This window comes from Paramisgurnus dabryanus, chromosome 5, assembly GCF_030506205.2.
Source record: "Paramisgurnus dabryanus chromosome 5, PD_genome_1.1, whole genome shotgun sequence".
In the NCBI taxonomy this organism is placed as follows: domain Eukaryota; kingdom Metazoa; phylum Chordata; class Actinopteri; order Cypriniformes; family Cobitidae; genus Paramisgurnus; species Paramisgurnus dabryanus.
This window is the reverse complement of record NC_133341.1, coordinates 43,417,363-43,439,999: the sequence shown is the minus strand read 5'-3', so window position 1 is coordinate 43,439,999 and position 22,637 is coordinate 43,417,363. Positions and strand designations below refer to the sequence as shown.

The following is a 22,637-nucleotide window of genomic DNA, read 5'->3' as shown; positions in this document are numbered from 1 at the left end:
CACTGTGCTTTACAGGGACTTTAAGAATTCTACCTGCACCATTTACACTGTAGACATGAATGATCAAATTATGCAGATTGTTAAATGTGTTTTTATTTATCTAAATTGTTGAAGGAACCATGAGTCAATGTGCTATAAGGTTAAAGGTCAGGTTCTTAAGAAATGCGTGAGATGCACAATTTTGAGTTTTGTAAGACATTTCCTGGATGTTCTGAGGGCTTGTGTTCATTTTGCAGAGAAGTCTCATTAAACGGAGAAATTATTCAAAGCTTTACCTGTTAAAGGGTGGTGACCTGCTGTTGTGCTCAAGGGCAAATATCTGCCCTCTCTCTCCCATCAACAAGTTTTCTTTCTCACGGTAAATGTGACGCTTCACTGCTGCAGTCAGACTGATGTTTACGATCTGGTCTCAGATCAGTATGATGGCATAACCTTAGCAGCAGTCTAAAACACTCCCTTGACCTATTCAGATACTTATAGGGGCAGTTTTCCAGACAGTGCTTATCCTAGTCCCAGACTAAAATGCATGTTTGAGCTGCCTTAATTTAATTTCACCATTAAGGTTTGTATAAAGTAGGTTTGTAAAAACTACTTAAATGTCCTCATATAACTATGGCCTACTAGTACTGGATTAATCTAAAACCTGCCTGAGAAACTGCCCCATACAAAGTGTCATTTTTTTTAAACAATCTAAAGGACAATGATACAGGATAACAAAATATGTCACTGTTTCTCTCGCCTTGCGATTAGTATGTTGCTGATATACGAGTTCACTCTATTGATCTTAGTAAACGCTCTCTCACATGCATTTGTCTGGATAGGTGTGGCATGTTTATATTAAATATTGTCCTGTTTGTCAATGGGTGTAGATAGCCATATAGCTTTCTGTGTGCAGGTCTAGATAGATAAACATCACTTTGCTCTTATTTGTCTAAGACATAAATCATTAGTCTGGTGCAATAAAAACATTACAAAGGTGTTATTATAATCTAACGGCCTAATGCCTCCGTGGCGTCAGAGCTATTTTCACAGTCAACAGACAAATAACAGCTCCTTATACAATTAGCTTAGTTGCTTTGCTCTGCAAAAAAGCAAAACACCCCCAATTTAGCTGCTTAGTTGGTATTGTCCTCTCATTCTCTGGGCATTGCTTGAAGGAACTACCATCAGTTTGCTGTCAGCTGAAAATGACAAATAAGAAAAGAGGTCAAAGGTGCTACTGTCTCGACCTTTTAAAAAGTTCAGGGTCAAGACAGTGTGCACACTGTCAATCCAAACATGATTTTCTGCATATTTGATTAGAATCTGATCATATCAAAGATATTGGATATAACAAGATCGAGCACTTTAAATAGGAGACAATGCGACACTCAGTATGGCCGCTCTAGTGACAGTAGTCCAAATGAGCACATTTGTGTAAACTCTTTCCCCACCATTGACAAGTTATCTCTCTTTCCTTAACTTAAAAAACCCGGAAGTATCGCTCATCTCAGCGTTCCGGAGAATCTCAGATGGCCACGATGGGTTGATCATTAAAGTGTCCTGAAACAGGTCAGTGAAGCGGTGAAGTGATTCCTTATCGTAAATGATCAGTGCAGAGGTAATGTGAGTAAAAAGAGAAAGCAAAAGTACGTAAAAAAGTAAATAAAAACACAATCCCAGCGGAGCGACCTGGACGGCGACCATCTTGCATACAACATACACATGAAAACATCTCGGGTTATGTATGTACGGGAGACGCTGCTTCTCCCTTGCCATACTTCCTGCGTCCCTGTAACGCCGTCTTTGGCAATATTTCAGATAGCGTTATACTTCCTGGCTCCCACGTCACCCTGTCTTTGCGGTTAAGCCTCACCATTGGTTGAATTTGATACACACATTCAGACGCACTTACTCCTGGAGGCGTCGCCAAAGTGTCAACGCAGTGACACAGCACGAGTTCCCTTGAAAGTAACAATGTATCTTAAAAGGTAACACGATGTAACCTTGCTCGCACTTGAAATGTGTCCCAACATTTAGTCTTAGAATTTGAGGGTATTGGACCTGGAAAGTCCTTGAATTTGAAGTTAACTAAGCTGTGGGAATCCTGTAATAATGTAAAGGGAGACTTCAGATATAAACACAGACACTGGTAAAGTACAGTTTTATCAATAAATTGTGATAACATCCCATAAATTTAATAAAATGTTTGGGAATACAGATATGGTGGCCTGGTGGTTCCACAGTTGTGACGTCATGCGCAATCCAGTGATTTATAAAGATCAGTGATCCTTCACTATTTATGTAGATATGACTTTAGTCTTGCATTACTGAAACGACTACCTGGAGACAATGCAAAGATGGCCGCCTAGTGTTGCCACTTTCCTAAAGAGACTTTGATCATATTTAGCGTAAACATGAAATCCAATTTTTATGAAACTGTTTCAAGGTACATTTATAAGTGTGTGGTTTAAAATCCTATTCAAATGACATTTCTGAGAATCTGCTCTGACTGGATTTTGCATAGCTTAATGTTCTCAAACCACATTAAATGTAAATACGTCAGCCATCATTGCAGAAACAAGGTTCTTGTCTTGTCATTAAAGGAATATTTCATTTTCTTAAAAGAAAAATCCTGATAATTTACTCACCACCATGTCATCGAAAATGTCGATGTCTTTCTTTGTTCAGTCGAGAAGAAATTATGTTTTTTGAGGAAAACATTGCAGGATTTTTCTCATTTTAATGGACTTTAATAGAGCCCAACACTTAATACTTAACTCAACACTTAACAGTTTTTTTCACGTAGTTTCAAAGGACTATAAACGATCCCAAACGAGGCATAATGGTCTTATCTAGCGAAACGATTGTCATTTTTGACAAAAAAATTTAAAAATATGCTCTTTTAAACCACAACTTTTCGTCTAGGTCCGGTCCAGCGCGACCTCACGTAAATGCGTAGTGACGTAGGGAGGTTGCGTGTTACATAAATAAAACGCACATTTGCGGACCATTGTAAACAATAAACTGACACAAAGACATTAATTAGTATCAGTTGACATACAACAACGTAGGAACGGTCCTCTTTCAACACACTTGTAAACACTGGGGCGGAGTTTCGCGTTCGCCCTCTGTGACCTCTTGACGTCATGACGTATTGCGTGGGGTCACACTGAAGCATCACGACAGGATCTAGATGAGAAGTTGTGCTTTAAAAGTGTATATTTTTTATTTTTTTGTCAAAAATGACAATCGTTTCGCTAGATGAGACACTTATGCCTCGTTTGGGATCGTTTATAGTCCTTTGAAACTCAGTTGAAAAAAACTGTTAAGTGTTGAGTTAAGTATTAAATGTTGGGCTCTATTAAAGTCCATTAAAATGAGAAAATTCCTTCAATGTTTTCCTCAAAAAACATAATTTCTTCTCGACTGAACAAAGAAAGACATCAACATTTTGGATGACATGGTGGTGAGTAAATTATCTGGATTTTTCTTTTAAGAAAATTGACTATTCCTTTAATGTGTAGGTTCTGCAAAAAATTATAATATATATAGAATTTATTCTTATTGTAAGACAACATTGCAAACCCCTCAATGCAAAACGATCCTGTGTGTGAAAACATTGCTGTGGGAAATTGATATTCACACACAGCAGATCTCACTGGAGAAGGTTCAAAAATCAGATTAAAAGTGATGTTGGGAAATAGAAATGTAATAGAAATCTACTGAACAAGCTGGTTTATACCAGATTTGCCTGTCACACAAGAACAGAGCTATATCTGGCTTGTTTTAGTCCCTGCCAGAACAAGCTGTCAGGTTTTTATTGGGTCTCTACCAAAACAAAAATAAGTAAAGTATGAACATAAAATGTCCTTATCAGGGTAGGTCTGCTCAGTTTCCACACATCATTTTTGACCACTTTGGAGGTACCATACGGAGATGCACACATTTCTCAGTAACTTCAAATAGCCCTGATTAAAGAAAGCTTTTCTTCTACCTCTATTAGCTGCTGTTTCTCAGCCTGAACTAAATGAGCCATTTGAGAGAGTAGCGTTGTGATCCTAGTCGCTTCCTTTGATACTTTACCTTTTGGCCTTTTCTGGGAACCATCCAAAAATTATTTAAAACTAATTTGCTTACAAATAGCTTGCTGGATCAAATAAAAACCTTTGGCAACAAAACAGGTTTGCCAAAGTGATACATTATTTTTGTCTCAGCACTCTTTTTCTAAATATTTATGACAATATTTTAGTTCACAAACATAAGAAAAATCCAATTCATGAATATAACTCTTATCATGATGAATGGATTAAGAGAGAAAATAATTGAGATTCATCCTTACTGCATTCAGTAATTGACTCACTATAAAAGCCATTGTTTTAAATAGCCATTTAATAGGTTCAACATAAGTATTCCCATGCTTTTAATAACCCTTTTTTGAAATTTAAGTGATATAATTAGACTACACCCAGCCTACCTGTCATTTACCAAAGGCTACGTTTACACTAAATCAAATTATGTTAACATTAAAGGGCACATATTATGCAAAATCTACTTTTACAAAATGTTAGGACATAAATGTGTGTTGGCAGTGTGTGAACACAACATTAACAACAATCCACCCACTCCTTTTTTTATTCCACATTAAACAAAAGGTCTCATTAGACGTGCTGTTTTGATTCTCTTGTTAATGTGAGGTCACACTCATGAAGCACCGCCCACAGCCACTGACTGACAGTCATGCGTAACCATAATTTACACCCTCAGTGAGTTGTACGCTGTTCACCATATCTCAATAGCTAGATAGAGTACTTTTGTCTTAGACTGTGTTCACAGGACTCTATTTTAAAGATCACATAACACACACAGTTTCTACCAATCTCATGTTAGGGGCTGGACACACCAAAACTTTTAAACGCGGCTGAAAACGCCTTGAGGACGCCGAATGCCAGCTGTTTTTCAGCTGAGTGCTTTGGTAGCTGTGATACTAGTTGCGAGCCGGTTGGTTGCTGTGGTAATGTCCCGCCCCTCCTCCACTGTGATTGGGCGGCCATGTGAGAACTGACATTGACGAGCGGAGCTTTTCTCCCAAAGTTGAATCTCTTTCAACTCTCGACGCTCAGCGCCGAGCGCAGATAAACCGCAGAGCGCCGGTTTTCAGCGCGAAAAAAAACCCGCTAGCTGCTGGCTTAATTGAAAAACGCTGAGCTTCCATTGGAAACAATTGAAAACATGCGCCGGCCGCGGGCGTAAAAGTTTTGGTGTACACAACCCCTTAGTCTTGGGTACCTATAGAATAGAATTTCATCCTTCATATGTCCAAAGAGTCTTCCGTGTTGTCAGATTTATAAAGGACAGAACAGCCTTTTAATTTTTCCAAAAAAGTCCAAACTCTTGGAAGTGTACGGTGGGAGGAAATAAAGATTTATAAGTACAGCACAGCTATACGTTTGTGTTGTTTACATTATGTGCACTTATGCGTTGGTTGCAAACAAAACACTTGAGATTAGTTTATAATTTACTTACCCTCTGTGGTTCCAACTCCAAAATGGATTCTTTTTAACATTGGGACTGCTCCATCACTCAGTTGTAAACAATTGGCAAATACAGCGTCGAACTGGGCCCTGTTTGTAAAGAAATCATTCCCGAAATGCAGGTTACAAACCCATTCACAATTACCTTGCTGTCTAGTAACAATTACCTTGCTGTTCCCCCTTTTCCAGGGAAGGGCTCATACAAGGAATAAAGGGTCCATGATACTTAACAATTACAACTCTTAAACTGTGTTAATAAGTCAGAATGCATGAATTACCGACACCCCCCCAACAGAAAGTGCTCACTGTCTCTTTTTGTAAGAAAGTAAGGGGCCGTAGTGCATTTTTGCTCCCACCCATGTAGGGGCATTTTGGACATGCTATAATATTTGATCTGTGGGTTATTTTGAGCAGAAACTTTACAGACACATTCTGGGCACACCTGAGACTTTTATCGCATCATCCTGTAAAAATGAAAAACTTCTTCAATCCTTTTTACATGCAATCTTACGTACAGGTATGCATACGATAATAAACCAACTTTGAAATCAGACCATCTCATTTACATTCGGCTATTTTCAGTAGAGGTATGTGAAGACCAAATCCATCCTCTCGATGCAAATGAATGGAAAATAAATGTCATGCATGGGGCGTGTGTGGAAGACTCAGAATAATGATCCAAACAATAAACTTTCATTACAAATCTTAGAAACAGGCAGATGGGCAGGGAAACTAACACATAATAAAATATAAAACTGAACATAACCGAATTTACTAAATTAGCGCCTCTAGCGGCACCAGGTACAGAAACTTTATATATTAGGGGAAAGAATTATATATTGTATATTAGATATTAATTTTATAATGATGACATCTATGTGGATATGATTTTCAACTTTTTTGAAAATCTAAATTTTTAGCAAATAATGTACCCATTTATTTATTGTATAATTTAAAACACTGCGTACAAAAAATATTATTAAAAAAAACTATATTCAAAGTGTGCCAAGGTCAAACGATCGATTTCTATGAGAGAAAGACGCAAAAGCGATCACTATCTGCTATAAATCTTAAATCCATTCTAGGGGCGTCGCTAGACCTTTTACTGGGGCACGTGCCCCACTGTAAATCTTCTGTGCCCCAGTGTAAATCTCAAGTTTACATTTTAGCAGTTAACTTGTGTATTAATTTTCAAATATAATCGAGGCAAAACGGATCTATATGCAATGTAGTTACCTAATTCCCGTTTGAAAAAGCGACGCAGCAGTCGCACTGACGCGTGCATGCACCAATTCATGTCCGTGCGCATCTATTCAGACATGCGCAGCCACAAACAAAAGTCCAGGTAAGGCTACGCGATTGAGTTGACTTATGAAAACATGACGAGACTAAAAAAACATGACGAGACTAAAGTAAGTTTCTAAATAATAATAACAATATTTTTTTGACTCAATCGTTATTGGCTCATGTGATGGGCATCAGAAATGTTTTGTGCAAAGCAGAGAAAGGGAAGCAAAAAAAAGAAAAATATTTTTGTATAATCATTGTTATGTAAAATGCAAATGTGTATCAAAATATTTTCTCTGCTGTCATTATTTTCAAACATTTTATGCCTTCAAACATGTTAATAATGTTTAGCATATGAAGATACTTATACTTAAATATTTTTAAATACATGTTTTTTCTTTCCCAGTACTTGTTGTAGTGTTGGAATAGTGGGTTAAGCAAAGGAAATTGTATAGAAGTGTTGCACACTTATGGACACTGCAGGTTTTCAAGAAAAAAGTAAAAAAAAATGGGGGGGGGGGCGTGTGCCCCAGTAGAGCTTTATATCTAGCAACGCCCCTGATCCAGTCTATACACTTCCACCAAAAGAAGTGATACATCATCTTCGATCTGTGTGTGTTGCGTTCACGTAGTTCTTTTTATAAAGTGATCGTACGGCTTCAGTTCGCAAGGTTTACAATGCAAGTTATTTGTAATACTTATTTGTTGAGAAGTGGATGGGTTTACAGTAATTAGAAAATTCATTACTAATTTTACAAATGCATGAAATGAAATGCATTTAATCTGACGCATAAGGCAAACCACCTTGAAATGTAAAATAAGCTGCCGGCCGCTAGAGGCCGCTTATCGAAATTAAACATCTGCAATTCTTGTCTTTTTCCATTTAATTGAGTTGTTTTCGGTTTGGACAGCTCTTACATTTATTTTAGTCTAGGACTTGTCTAATCCCTGTCTGGGAAACCGCCCCTTAATGTTTTATTTCCTGTATAGGGAGTTTATTTAGAGGACTGTTGCATAAACATCAGGGAGTTACACAGAGGGATGTGTAGTCAATAGAGGCAAATATTGTCAAAGATTGAGGAAACAGTTCAGGAGATATCAAACAACTTACTCGGATTGTGAATTAACAGCTTGAAATGTGTTTAAGGAAGAGAAATCAGTACAACAGTCCATCGGTTGATTGCACAGAACATTTCTATTTTATACACCAGATCAGAACACTGGAAGTTTTCCCAACAAGGAAAATAGTTAATATTGCAAAGAGCAGACATGTAACGAGGGGGTTTGTGGTGATGTTGAGAAGCAGTTTTTAAGACATGGTGGGATTTCCCAATAATGGAGCACAGTCAAACTACCTGTACACAAAAGAATGCACATTACTAACTATCTAATAGTGAATGCACATAGTCTACACTCTCAGAAAAAGGTATAAAAGTCATCACAGGGGACGGTACCTTAAAAAGGGTCCTTATACAGTATGTACCATTTTGGTACAGATATGTACTATTGAGGTACCAGTATGTACCTCTAAATTACAAATGTGTACATTTGAAGTACCAGTATGCACCTTTGGAAAAGGTACTGTCCAGTGACAACTTTTGTTCCTTCTTGTACCTTTTGCTCTGAAAGCATATGGTAAAGGAAGGGAATTAGGTGCACTTATATAATAAAAATATTTCTAAAGATCTTAAAGCAACACTATGTAGTTTTTTACATTTAAATAATGTCTCTAAAATTATTTCAGTGAAAGAACAACTTTTAACTGGACAAATTTTACTGTTGCTGCAACCTGAGCAGCCTCCTAGCTGCTACAAGCACACTCTGAAAGTGGCGGTGGAGGGTAGGAAACACAGCCACGCCCCTCCCCCTGCCTGCAGAAGAGTGTCTGATACCAGGCACTGTTGCGCTTTTCAACCACATGGGGGAGCTGTAAGTCATTTTTACATGGAAACTACATAGTGTTGCTTTAAAAATAAGTATTTTGCATAATTGTGTCCTGATGGTTGCACATCAATCACAGCAATGTTCCGGTTCCAAAAAGGCTTATATATTTTCAATCCGCATTGGCTCAAAAAGGGACAAACTCAGCTGTTGGGTTAAATGAACCCAGATGATGTTCATATTTGATCCAACAAAGGGTTAACCTCTTGAAAAGCACCCCCACTCTGGCCCAAACCATAAAAAGCCTACTTTCACTAAAAGGGTTGTTTTTACTAAACCATTTAGAGTATAAGCATAACTATGTTATCATTAGAAAGAAGACACTATGAGCTTCATTCTCCATTCTTCAGTCTCTCAAAATTACTTTAAGATACAAATTAAAAAAGTTAGAGAGGCTGAAGTACATTGTAAAAAAACTTTTTTAATACTAAAAATCTTCATGATAAATGTGTGAAACCTAGAAATGTAATGATGGCAAAGCCACAAGTCTAAAAGAAGTTATGTTTCACGTTTGAGGTCAAAAGGCCCAATAATGAGGTTCTTGCAAGTAAGACTAGTGCCTTTTCTAAGTGCCAGTCACCCGCAAAACAAATATTTTGTTTACATGCATACACGTTCGTTCTTATTATTATTTATCCTTATGTTAGCGTATAAAATGCCGTTTCCACCACAGGAAATAAAACGTCACACAAAGATCGTTGGATTTTTTATCTAATTGGCTACACGTTCTGTCTACCAATATTTTCCATGAAGTCATTTAAAGGAACAAGCGAGTCAGATGACGTCACGATATTTGACAGCGCTGTTTGGATATTATATATTATACTCCCGCCTGCTTTTTAAAACAAACTTTGTAATCGAGTGTAATCTCATACACGACGTAAATAGTCCTCAGATTGTATATTATATTCTATTGCAAGACGTTCATGTGAAATCTGAGGTAAACAATGGACAATATAACTATATTTCACGGATTATACGCATTTGTGGACAAAAATGTTCATTTGATGTATTCTATAAGTCCGTTTCCATGAGTTTTTCACACATCTGAAACAGACTGGATTCGATTCGCGATCGTTATATCAACACAAAGGTAAGGAGTCCCGTTTATAATTTGCATGTTGTCATCTGGACTTCTGTAACAAAATACTACATTTATGATGCTAGAGCATCTGTATCTCAAAACAGAGACCATACACTAATGCTAAACCCATAGACCTTTTAAGCGATGTATAGTAATGTTAATATTATTAATGTTTGTAGACAGTAGGCTATATAGATATTGTTAGCAGGTTTAAAAAAAACTGACGTCATCCCATAACCGAGCTAGTGCGCGTCGAGAGGTTAAAACAACACTGTTTAGGTTACATAACAAGCCAACAGGTTAAGTTTGTCCCTTTTTGACCGGGGCAACGTTCCAAATTGGAACTTTCAATCTCTCTAATTGCAATTCATCGACTGACCGCTAGAGGCTGGCTCCAAGAGGGAGTCAATTCCTATAGACCCCCATGTTAAAATGCCCAACTTTACAGCTAAAATAATATATTTACAGCCTGGTACAAAAAGTGATTTTGGTCTATATAGCTAATTTTTCCCTTCGTGACAACTGTGAGGGAGTGCATATTTTTGTAACTCACCCATTTAATTATATTTATCCTTAAAGTTCTGCATAATTAAGGGCGTGGCCACTTGAGTGATGGGTGGACTGCCACTCCTGTCACAACTGTCGAGCTAGGCGGGCATGGTTTCAGAAACCAGACACTTTAGCTTCACCCACGTCCTTAATGGGAGAAGCTTAATTTTAATGGACATAATAATGAGGGAGGTAAAATAGAAGAGACTTTATTTTACTATGATGTCAGCATTTAATAGGTTTCAATTTATTAATCCTGATAAGAGCCTACATATATGTTGAATAGGAAGACATAAATGGAACATCGTTATCATTTATAGTTCAGTTTGTAAAGAATTGTGTTAGCAGCACATGGGTTTGATTCTCCGAACACTATAAAATCTATTTTCATTTTGGAAAAAAATGCATAAATGTTACAATACAGAGAAAAAGAGTTTTTACTTTAAATGTATGCCTTTTTGGTTGTCACTGAGTGTTCAGTTGTGTTGGGCTTTGCAACATTAGCTCATCCAGTGGCATGAGTTTGGAGTAGGACAACATATGCGAGGGTCTGCCTACACTGCACTTCATCAAATTAGTACACGCACATTGTAAACGCACATCAATGGATTTGTGTTACCATGCGTAATTCAGTCAGTCATTCAGTCATTTTGTTGCAATGCGCATGCGTTGAATAATAAACAATGCTTTGCAATGCTGTGCATTCGACCAAGTTCACGTACATGTAAAAACCAAACTGCTTTGGGCTGTATTTGTCAGATCGAAATGTTTGAAAATTTTTGTACAATTTAATGTGACTTAAGCCCTATTTGGACGGTAATTATTTCTCATGAGGATGTCTGTAAATAAATATTTGCAAGCCTCATCCGCGATAAAACTCATGCATTCGGATGAAGAGATAGAGTTCCAGTGGATGTGTGAGTTTATAAATGGAAACATCTGGAATTGTGCTACACGTGTGGTTAATTACGTGATCATTCACATGACCCGGATACTTGATTATTAAGTTGTGTAACTGAATACATTTTAAAATTGTATTAACTCTTTCACCGCCAGCATTTTTAAAAAAAGTTGCCAGCCAGCGCCAGCGTTTTTCATGATTTTCACCAAAGTTTAATGCCTTCCAGAAAATGTTCTTCTTTAAATATATAAACATACAGTATACCAAATGAAAGAACAGACCCTCTGCTTTCAAACAAAAAAAACCATTTCATCATACCTTTAGTGGTTCTTTTGCAATCAGCTTTTGAATATGGGTAGGTTTTTGCAAAAACACCATATTTTGAGCAAAAAGCAGAAATAATTCAATTTTTATGACGGACTTTTCATAGAGATCCCATTCAGAGCGATCTTTAAAACAGACACGGACATGCAGCAGCTTGCCATAGGGCAATACTTCCGGTTTTAAAAAGTTGCGGAAGGTGGATAATAGCGGTATTGCGGAAAGACGGAAAATCTCGTCATTGGCGGGGAAGCGTTTTCTCTTAATTGACGAGATATCTCGTCAATGGCGGGGAAAGAGTTAAGCACTTGTTGTCGCTAAAAGATCGACTGCCGGAGTTTATATTAACTCCCACTCGCTGTAGTGGAGAGATGATGAAACCTTTTTCCCATATACTTCTCATCATTTCAGTTACAGTATAAAGGTGTCAATATTTAAAATGCATGCAAAGAAAGCCGCTTCACTGATGCAGAATAAACATGAAAGGCATTGGTCTAAAAAGATGCGCAGATTGACTTCTGTATTGATCCTCTTTTATAAACTCAGAGATCTGGATACCACACAGCCTTGCAGTTCTTCCAAAAACACTGGGTAACTCGGCCGGTGATTTTTATATGCGTGTGGTCGGAGAAAAACACAGACATTCTGGATTCGGATGGCAATAAAATCATTGACAACCCTCTAATGATGAAAATACCTTACGTCCTCACAAGAAACAATTACAGTCTGAATAGGGCTTTAGTTTTACTCTTCTTTAAGCATTTCGGAGGACTCCTAAGGAACATATTTAATATTTAATATATTATTTCATATAAATAATTTGTCATGCCATTCTTGTAAATAATTCAAACAGTAGTCTCAGTATTATATACCGTAGTTCTTTGTTATGGAGTCCTTTGGGGACTCTTATAGAGAAATTTGATATTTGAGTCACTCTGCCTGCCGGATATCTTCACACATGCAGGAGGATGATAACAGACTTCAGTCTTCTTTGTCATGATGGCCATATTGAACGTTTAGGATGGCTAAAATGTGTCACCATTCTGACGCACATGGAAAGTCAATGACTTTGTTTTCCTCTCCATGCAGGATGTTGAATGTCAGTAGGGCTTTCTGCCTTTCTCCTGTATATGGACCTAGATGTTTCTAACCAGGTCCAATGTGCCTGTCTTGTTCCATTAAACCTCACAACAGGAAGATATGGCAAAGAGTCAGAAATTGTTTTAAGCTGTCGTTCCTAACTTGACTGGAAAACACTATGGACTATAGTGGAACTTTTTATTTTTTTGGTTGTAGTCTGTTTAGAAGGACTGTGGATGACACATTTTTTTATTTTTTATTCAGTTAAATTGTTTTACTGTATTTTTCTCATAGCATACTGTACATCTACCAGTTTATTGCCAGAAAAAGCACACCCAGGGATATGCACCAGTGATGCGCGGGTCAATGTATAAATAACCCTCACCCGACTGACGTTTTCAACTAACCCGCCCGCAACTCGGACCACAAATAAAAATATTGTACCCGACCCGCTTCCTGGCCCACATTTTTTTAAAGTAGTTATTGTTTAAAATAGTTCATTGGCATCTTTATTTCAAACGACCGACCAACCGCAATTTTTGGATGACTCGTAACCGCGGGTGATCACAGGCACCCCCTCATTTTGGATCAACATGCTCATCACTGATATGCACATACTTAAGCAATATCGCTCGAGTAGGAGTGTGATATAGCTATATCACACGACTCCGAGAGCGATATTGATTTTATACAACAGTTCGACGGCACACGTTTGAAAAACGAAAACTAGAAAACAACAACGGAGTTATTTTAAAAGCCTCTTTGTTTGGGAACTACTTTCTTCTGCTACGGATTTGACGGCCAGAATGACAAGTAACACTTTCGGCTGTTTGGAATCTCATAATAACTCAATGGACGGAATCGCCGTTTTTAAATATTACAATTTCTTGGTCACAAAGTGTAGTTTTAAGATTAGTTAAGTCGAGAATATATATGTATAATATTCAAATCTGCAGTCGATTAGTAAAGATAGCGCCTGTTTGAACGTTTGCTTAGTAAGATTCAATACGAGAACCAGAGCCATGAACGGACGTCAGTGTTCACTCGCCCGCTGACCACCGCCCTCTCTGGGCTACATCTCTGACAGGGATTCCCTGGCTCTGATGTTGGCCCTGTCTGTGTTTGATGGTCAAAAATGAGATCAAATCAGCAGTATTTGGTGTCATGATGAAACTAATACTTGTTTTCTTATTCATATTTAGTGTCTTTTGTGTTGTTATTGTTTTGGCGCGAGGTTAAAGTTAATAAAACTATACTTATATAAAGTTACTATTGCTTTCCCATTTAATCTTAACGCGATACGAGCACTCGCTTATTATTAGACTTTGTTCTTGTCAGTTCTATATAAAACAGTTTTTTATAAGGGTCGGAGAGATGTTTTTTGCATGCTGCTTTATATCAGTGGTGATATCTCATAACGTGTTTTAATATTCACGTCATGATAAAATAAATGATCAATGTCCACATTTAAAAGCTGCAGTGCTTACCTGCAGTTCCACGGTGTTTTCGCATTCCGAGGAGAGAGATCGCTCCAGAAAAAATTAGATCAGATTCGAGAACCAGAAAGAACTGTTGTATAATGATAAATACCCTGAATGCATTGTAAGTCACTGGAAATGCTTTTGGATAAACAGAGTACAGAGAATGTAAAAGTCGACAAATTACAAAACTGTCCAAGTAAATAAACGTGAAAATCAACCCTTTAAAGTAAACTAAAGACCATTTTCATAATGGGTAGGCTTAATTTTTTTTCTTAGGCATTTTACTCCATATCAAAAGAAATAAATCTCTTATCATAGCTGTCATGACATCTGAATGCCCAAGAGTTTGCCAAGTGATCTGTCAACACTCCCTATCTAACCCTTTTTGGTAGAGTGCTTCACTACATCAGTTTTCCTGGCAGGTGCGACTGAATCCTCTTTTCAATCTATTCGAGCAGTCGACGAAACGAAGAGGCTTTTTTAGAACCAAAAACTTTACCGTGTAAAATGTGATTTCTAAGGCACTGTGTCATGCTAAAAAACATGTCCCCTTCACATAACAATCCCTGTTCATGACCATGTTATTAAAGTGTGAACTGTTGATTTTGGCTTTCAGTGGCTTCTCCTTTTGGACTCACCCCATGCTGTCATGTCGAACAAAACAGCATAATTCCTAGATGATTATATTAGCTTTCCTTACATTGTATCTCAGCCAACAGAGCGGTCTTTATTTGAAAGAAGCAATTCTGCAAAAAAACATCTCATATTAGAGTAAATTCATTACTGGAGCTATAGAAACCTAAACCCTGGTGTTGCATATAATGTATATGTCTCTAAGAGGCTGTTTACACTTGGCATTAACATGCGTTTTCGTCGATCGGATCACAAGTGGACGAGAGAGACACATTACGTTTACACCTGGTATTTAAATCCGTCTCTTTTGTCCACTTTCGACCGCATCTGTCCTGAATACTGTGAGGGGACGGTCTGTGAGACGGTGGGCGAGTCTCTCTGCTGTCATTCAAACGCGAGCGGGAGTAATTATGAGTTTATATGGACGCAAACTTATATTATGTCGGAGCCCGCTGCTTGTTTAGCAAGTATACATGCTGCACAGTGTTTTGTACGTTTATTTGTTGGAGCTTTCTCTGAATTTTCAGCGCAATGATGAAATAGGATCGCGCAACTTTCACGCTTTCAAAACGAAACTACGGAGATCAGCCGCTTTAGGTTTATCAATGAAAGGCTAAAAATAGCACTGTTCACCGTATGTTCACGGCAGAAGTCAAAAAAAGACGTAAAATTAGTGTTTAATACCTCAGGTTAGATAAATGGGCGGAGAGAAGGCGGTCGCGTGTGGCTGTTCGAACGCATTCAACCACATTGCGTTCCGCAACTCCAAAGCGATCCGATCGAAAGTGGTTTCGACTACCTCTGAATGTGGTTGAAAGTGGTTGAAAGTGGACGCGTTCAAAACGTTTTGAACACCGTTTACACCTGGCATTAACGTCGTCCACTTGTGATCCGATCGACGAAAACGCATGTTAATGCCAAGTGTAAACAGCCTCTAAATGATATGTACTCATCCACTGGTGAGACCCCCTGGTTTGTGGGACAATATAAGCCTTGTTCGTGGGTTTTAGGATGAACAGAGGTCTTTTCAACAAAGACCACAGGACACTAGAGACTTTCTCCACTTGTTTTTTCTTAAGACTTCAGTTTAATTCTCTCTCACCACACACAGTTAGCTTTCTCTATATCTGTCTTTATTTTCATCTTTGTGTTTCCAAATACTATAAATATATAGTTTTTATAGTTCTTATATAGACCAAAAGGAGCGTGTTCACATTTGACAGATTGGGTTTGATTTAAGTGAACTCTCCTGCAATTGCTGAGTTGGTGAGGTTCATTTAAACTTTTGACTTTTTCCATGTTTAAATGCTATAATTGGGTCCCCAGTGCTTCTATCAACCTAGAAAACCTGAAAAAGAACAACTCTGTAACTTTGTTTTGGTACGACAGTTTTTTGCAAGCATGTGAAATATAGGTTGTTCAGAATTTGCCTGTTTTGTGAGGTAGGTAGCAAGGCTAATTACAATAATGCTGCCCCTTAATCTGCACAATGCAACCACAGCACTGCCATTTAGTGCAGAGAGAAAGAAAGAGAGAAAAATAATTGACAGCACAATTGACTTTTAATTGCAACAAACCACCATCATTGCGTTCAGTGTTTGCATTTTATCAGCTCATTTGCATTTTAAAAGACACACCCAAAAACTGAACATTTTTGTTTGGACCTACAAAATGGGAATTTTAACATGCTATAATAAATTATTTGGGGGGTATTTTAAGCTTAAACTTCACATAAGCACTCTGGGGGCACCAAAGACTTTTTTAAATCTTTACAAAAATCTCATAATATGACACTTTTAAGTAAATCCCAGAGAATTGTTATTTTTTACGTGTACGCAAACGTACACGCACGGTCGGCGCACAGCCTTGCAAAGCATAATTTGACCCGTACGTGTACATAGACATTCAACGCAGTGTTGGGGGTAACGCATTACAAGTAACACGCATTACGTAATAATATTACCTTTCTGAAGTAACGAGTAAAGTAACGCATTACTTAATAAATGTACCAATTAATATTTGAGTTACTTTTTTAAAAAAGTAATGCGAGTTACCTTTCAGTTTAATTAATTCAATTTAAAAATAAAAGAATGTACTGAATTAAACTTAACATATTAACATAGAATTCCGAACTCTTTGCACCTTAGCGGGAACAGTTGGAGTCAGAAACGGAGATGGCAGGCCAGAGCTTGACATTTTTGCGATCATAAAAACACCTGCAAGGCTGAAAGAGATCAAGCCTTAGCCAAGTAAGAAAAAGTAACTTCAAAGTAACGTAAGCATTACTTTCCATCAAGGAACGCAATTAGTTACTTTTTTGGGGAGTAACTTAATATTGTAATGCATTACTTTTAAAAGTAACTTTCCCCAACACTGGACATTCAGCGCATGCGTATTGCGAAATGAAATGCATCTCCTAGGCTACATACTACATTCTCCTGTGTCATGATCCTGCCAGTCTGTCATAGTTATTCATAGTTGTTCATGGTCATGTGACAGGATTGTGGCGGTACCCATGTTTTGTGTGGTAGCACATGGCCTTTGTTTGGGCTGTGTGCTGCTGTGTCTCGGTTATGTCCCCACCCCCTTGTCTCCTCATTAATTATTCATTATTGGATAACTTACCTGACCTTCCCTCATTATCTGTATTGTTTAGTTTTCCCTGTTTAAGGCCCCGGTGTGTCTTGTCCTGTGCTGGATTGTTTTGTATGTTTTGGTTGTTGTTGCTTGTGACAACTCTAGTCAAAGAATTAAATGAGTCTAGAAGTCGCATATAGTCTTTTTTTGTCAGTTACCTGCTTATGTTTGTCTTTTGCCCCCTCGTGGGCTCTTTCTGTTGTAAATTAAACCCTTTTTGAGTTTAACTTACCTTGGGTCCCATTCTTAAGAAACCATGACACTCCAGTATGCGTATTGGCGACCTATGCATACAAAGTACACCCAGTTACAAAAATCCATCACTGCGAGCATACTATTCTGATGACGAAGGTTGTCCTCATGCGAAATGCATGCGGACCCTTGTGTATGCGTAAAAACGGGACTATACTTCTAGCTGAAGTGTAAACACTGCCACCCAAACAGGCAGACTGAGATCCAGTAATGGCCAGCAAAAAGAAAACAGTTGAATTCAGAAACAGAGTGATTCATGCAGTGAAATAAGATGAGAATGTGGAGAAATGGCATTGCCCAAACATTAGTCACCTCAATGAGACTTTCAATGAGAGATCTCCTTATCCCATGATAACTTAGCCTTCTTCTTAGACTTCTCACAGCCTTATGCAGCGAAATTGTGTGCTATTTGTGTTTATTTTTGCACCATGCTACTAAAATATTACTCTAGTAATTCTAGTGAGAGGTGGAGTAATGACCACATGCTGTCATACATGTATGGTGTATCGATTGAAACAGGATAATTCTTAGTCTGAAACCCACGTCTGAATTAATATTGTGCTATAAGAAGCAATTCAGGGATGATGGTTCAGCAGCTAAGATTAATTATGTGTGCGATGAAAACGTAATGAAAACGGTGCTGTATAATGCAGGAGTGTGTGTCCTGGTTCTGTCTTTGATAGATCAGCGTCAGGGTGGGAGGGGGATATATGTGAGAGAGAGCACTAGATTATAGATTTATAGCATCTCTCGTCCTTGCACAGCCACTCTGGTATATTACAGCGCCAGCTCTCCAATGGAGAGGGCAAACTCAAATACATTAAACGGACTATGAAAAAGTCAGTCACAAAAAGCAGCTTAACATGCCATAAGAGACTGGCAAAGAAAATGTGAAAACAACCTTAAAAACCCTAAAAAAAATGAGTAACAGTACGCACAGTATGATGTGTCGGATTAAATGAAGTGTATTTGCATCAGTGCATTTGCACTTTCATTTCTATTGTTCATTGTGAAAGATGTCAGACTTATCTCACAGAATTCATAACTATCTTATGAGGAGACACATTTTTTATGAAGTCATAAGATGTGAATTGTATGAAAACATTTGATTATAGAAAAGTGCAATAATGACACCCCTGGTTCGATTTTGTGTTTGCCTGGGGAACAGTGATCTCTTTGTAAACCCTGTTGCTTTGAAACATTTTCTTTATAAGGATAAGGCATTGGATTTAACAAGCACCAGTACAACATATTTTTTGTGTTCGTATTTTTCCAAAATCCTTTCAAAGGCCTCTCATTCAGAGGGTAATGTACCTCTGTTTTGCAAACGGCATAAAGAGGGGGTACTGTATATATCACCCGCACCCACTATCATCCCACGAGGATACCATCGGTCTTGTTCTTCTGTGCTGCTATAGTTACAGTGTAGTGAGGCCGTGCCTGGTGGCTGTTTGAATGTGACAAGACAAAACACATTCTGTCCAGTCATCAGAATGAATGAATGACCTCTCACACAGAAACACCAGGCTTTGAACAATGGAATGATAAAAATGGTGACATTGTCACATTTCTGGACTAAATAACACAAAAATGTGATGTGGAGAGGAGTTGGTTAACTAAAATATTGTTATGGTGTAAAAGACATCAATTATTATCACATCATTCATTGGGCTGCAAGTGAGATATTGTTGCCAAGAGGAATGGTTTTGGTTGGTATTCTTAAATGAACAATATAGTACAGAATGTACTAAGAGAAAAAGTCAACCACTAATAAAACCACTCTTTTTTTATATCTAGGCATCCAGTCAACCAGAAAATCAAGCATCCCAACTCCTCGTGAGATCCCACATTCCGTCTCCAAAGACCGTCTATCGTTGCGTGATCAGAAAAGCTCCACCAAAAAGTTAGTGACCAGTTCCAGCATCTCCAGCCTGTCCGCTGTGACCAAGAACTCCCGTGGTTCTGTCAAAACCAGAGCAGAGGTTGTGGTTTTGGACAAGAGTCTGCTGGAGAGTCAGGTGAAGGAGCTCCTGGCTGAGGCCAAAGCCAAAGAGTTTGAAATCAGTAAGTTACGAACGGAGCTCCAAAGGCAAAAAGGGAAAGGTTTATCACCGGAGGCTGGGTCCCCAGTGGGGAACTCTGATGCAGAAAAGACACCAACACAACCTGAAGACATCCATGCGCTTGTAGTGCAACTAAAAGACAAAAATGGACGTTTCCAGCGTGAGTTAGCCACGTTGCGAGAAGAAAACCAAGCTTTGAAGCAAAACCTTATTAAGTTGGAGAGCTCATCTTCATCAAGTGACAACACAAACGTCACAGCACATCTCTCAGTTAATGGGGTTTTACCCAAAAGCACCAGCTCTGATACAAGTGCCCAAGGTGGCAGCACCAAAGGCTCTCCTTTACCTTCTTCAGACTCCTCAGAGTTTGTGAAGATACAGTCAGGCTCAGTCTCAGTGGATTCCCTAATGGAGCGCATCCAGAAGATGGAAGAGAGTCACCACAGTACGGCCGAAGAACTTCAGGCCACTGTACAAGAGCTGTCCGACCAACAGCAGGTTGTCCAGGAGTTAACAGCTGAAAATGAGCGTCTGGCAGAGGAAAAGGGCCTTCTACAAACCTCTCTACAACAGCAACGGGAGCGTGTAGAGCTCCTGGCCCAACAAAACGAGTCCATTCACCAAAGGATCAGAGACCAAGCTCAAACTCAAGAAGCCGAGGCCTCTCGTGCCTCTCGAGTCGCAGAGCTTGAGCAACGCCTGGCCGAGCAGATGGAGAGTTCCCGCTTCGAAAGAGAGAAACTGGTAGACATCCAGCAGCAGCTGACAGGGAGCCTAAGAGATTTGGAAAAGGAGCATCAGGAGGCGCAAGTAGCTGTGAAGAACCTTAAGGAAGAGGTAGAAGTTCTGCAAGAACATCTGGCGAAGGAGAAGGTTGTTGGAGATGGTGCGGCAAGGAAAGCTGAGGAACGGCGACTGGATGCGGAGGCGCTGAACGCAGAGATTGTTAGTCTGAAAGCCCAGGTGGAGGCAGAGAGGCAGAAGGTGGCTGAGCTGAAGGCGATGCAGAGCGCCAGCGACAACACAGAGTTGCAAAGTCTGCTCGAAGTTGCGCATGAAGACAGAGACAAGCTTGAGATGAGCTGCGCAGAACTACGACAAGAGCTGCAGCAGGCGCGAAGTAAAATGGAGAGTGTTCAGAGCGCACTGGCCAAGGTACGGCACCACACTGAGAATTTATATATACCTGTCATTAGCTGCAATTTGCGCAAAACTTTAGCGTTATGTCAACAAAAAGCTATTCCAAACAGGGATGGGCAACGATTAATCGTGATTAATTGCATACAAATTTAAGAAATTACATATTCAAAAATATTTATTTTTATATATTCTATATTGTATATAAATAAAAAATGGATATGTGCATAAAAATTTGTGTGTGTGTTTACATAATAAATATAAATAATAATTAAACACAAAACACACTCAAATTTTACGCAAAACTCACTTTTATTTTGTGTGCGATTAATCACGATTAATCGTTGCCCATTCCAACATACGATGGCATGCAGACTGACATGTGAATGAACACAAAATACTGTGAGAGCGACTCAAAAGCATACAGATCAGTCAAATTGCTCTCACTGTATTTTGATTTCATGTGTATTTTGATGACACCACATAAAATTGACCACACCTCTTTTGTCTTATGCTCCAATAAGCTCTTTCCCTGCCAGGTTTTTAAAAAAGTTGCCAGTGCCCACATTTTTCATTTCATTTTTCACAAAAGTTTCATGCCTTCCAGAAAATGTTTAGCCTGACGTTGCCATACTCAATTCTAGTCAGAATTTGAGTCTGATACCGCTCCATTGAGCTATAAAATTATGAGGCGTGTCTCAACCGAAAAATGCCTCTGCACTCAATTGGATAGACCTATGACCAATCAGAGCAACGGAGTATGTTGAAATTACGTCTTTTGCAGCCTGACCGAACTGCTAGTTATTTCGCTACAATGACACTAACATTGTGATTATACTAAGTCTGAGTTAGCGAACGTACATCAACACCTACTATGTTTACAACATTTCGTTTATATCACAACATTAAGTATTTACTAAGTCATACAGTAAGACTATCTCTTACCATTTGTACGTTAGGTGAACTTAATCCATGACGATACCCATTACGTTGGCTTGAAAATATTGGAGCCTAGCATGTCCCTCCACTTATTCAGCAACCACGATTCCGGGCTTCCGAAAAGAAGCTGGCAACGACTGCTAATTATATCCATCTTGTCATGCACGCCCAGATGCATCGCTGTGATACCAATTTCTTGAGGATTCTAAAAGAGGATTCTCTGTTCCTCTTTTAAAATCAATGCTCTGTCGATATCTTTTAGAACAGACTCAATGTCAGAATCCACACATCTGAATTCTACAGCGGCAGCCATTTCGTTAAACAGATTAAACACACGCGCTCTTTGGTGACGTGATTCATTGCGTTACTGTTGATCATCTGTCCATCATCGTATAAAGCCCGCTCTGACACTTTGATTGGTTCGATCAGCTTTGGGTCTAGCATAGTAGCTCCTCAACGAAGAAACTCCAGACCGATCTTCCCGTTCTCAAAATGTTGTGGGCGGGGCTAAGATCGTCTGGCACCCAGGCTAGAAAATGTTCTTCTTTAAACATAAAATCATACAATATATAAATGAAAGAACAGACCCGCTTTCAAATAAAAAAGTTTCATCCTACCGTCATTAGTACTCAAATATGGGTAGGTTTTTTCAAAAACTCAATATTTTGAGCAAAAAGCTGAGATAAATTAATTTTTATGAAGGACATTTAATAGAGATCAATTCAGAGGGATCCTCAAAACATACACGGACATACAGCTATTTGCCCTAGGGCGATACTTCCAGGATTTAATAGTTGAGGAAGAGTGCCACCTGGTGGA

The 22,637-nt window shown here is 38.6% G+C and overlaps 1 protein-coding gene across 3 annotated transcripts in view; it reads left to right on the top strand.

Moving 5' to 3' along the window:
- specc1 (sperm antigen with calponin homology and coiled-coil domains 1) overlaps nt 1-22,637 on the top strand; it is a 146,104-nt gene that overhangs the window by 53,931 nt on the left and 69,536 nt on the right. For all 3 annotated transcript variants that reach the window (XM_065284264.2, XM_065284263.2, XM_065284265.2), the window contains one exon: nt 19,477-20,897. In XM_065284264.2, the coding sequence (XP_065140336.1) occupies nt 19,477-20,897 (1,421 nt within the window). The remainder of the gene's footprint in view (nt 1-19,476; nt 20,898-22,637) is intronic.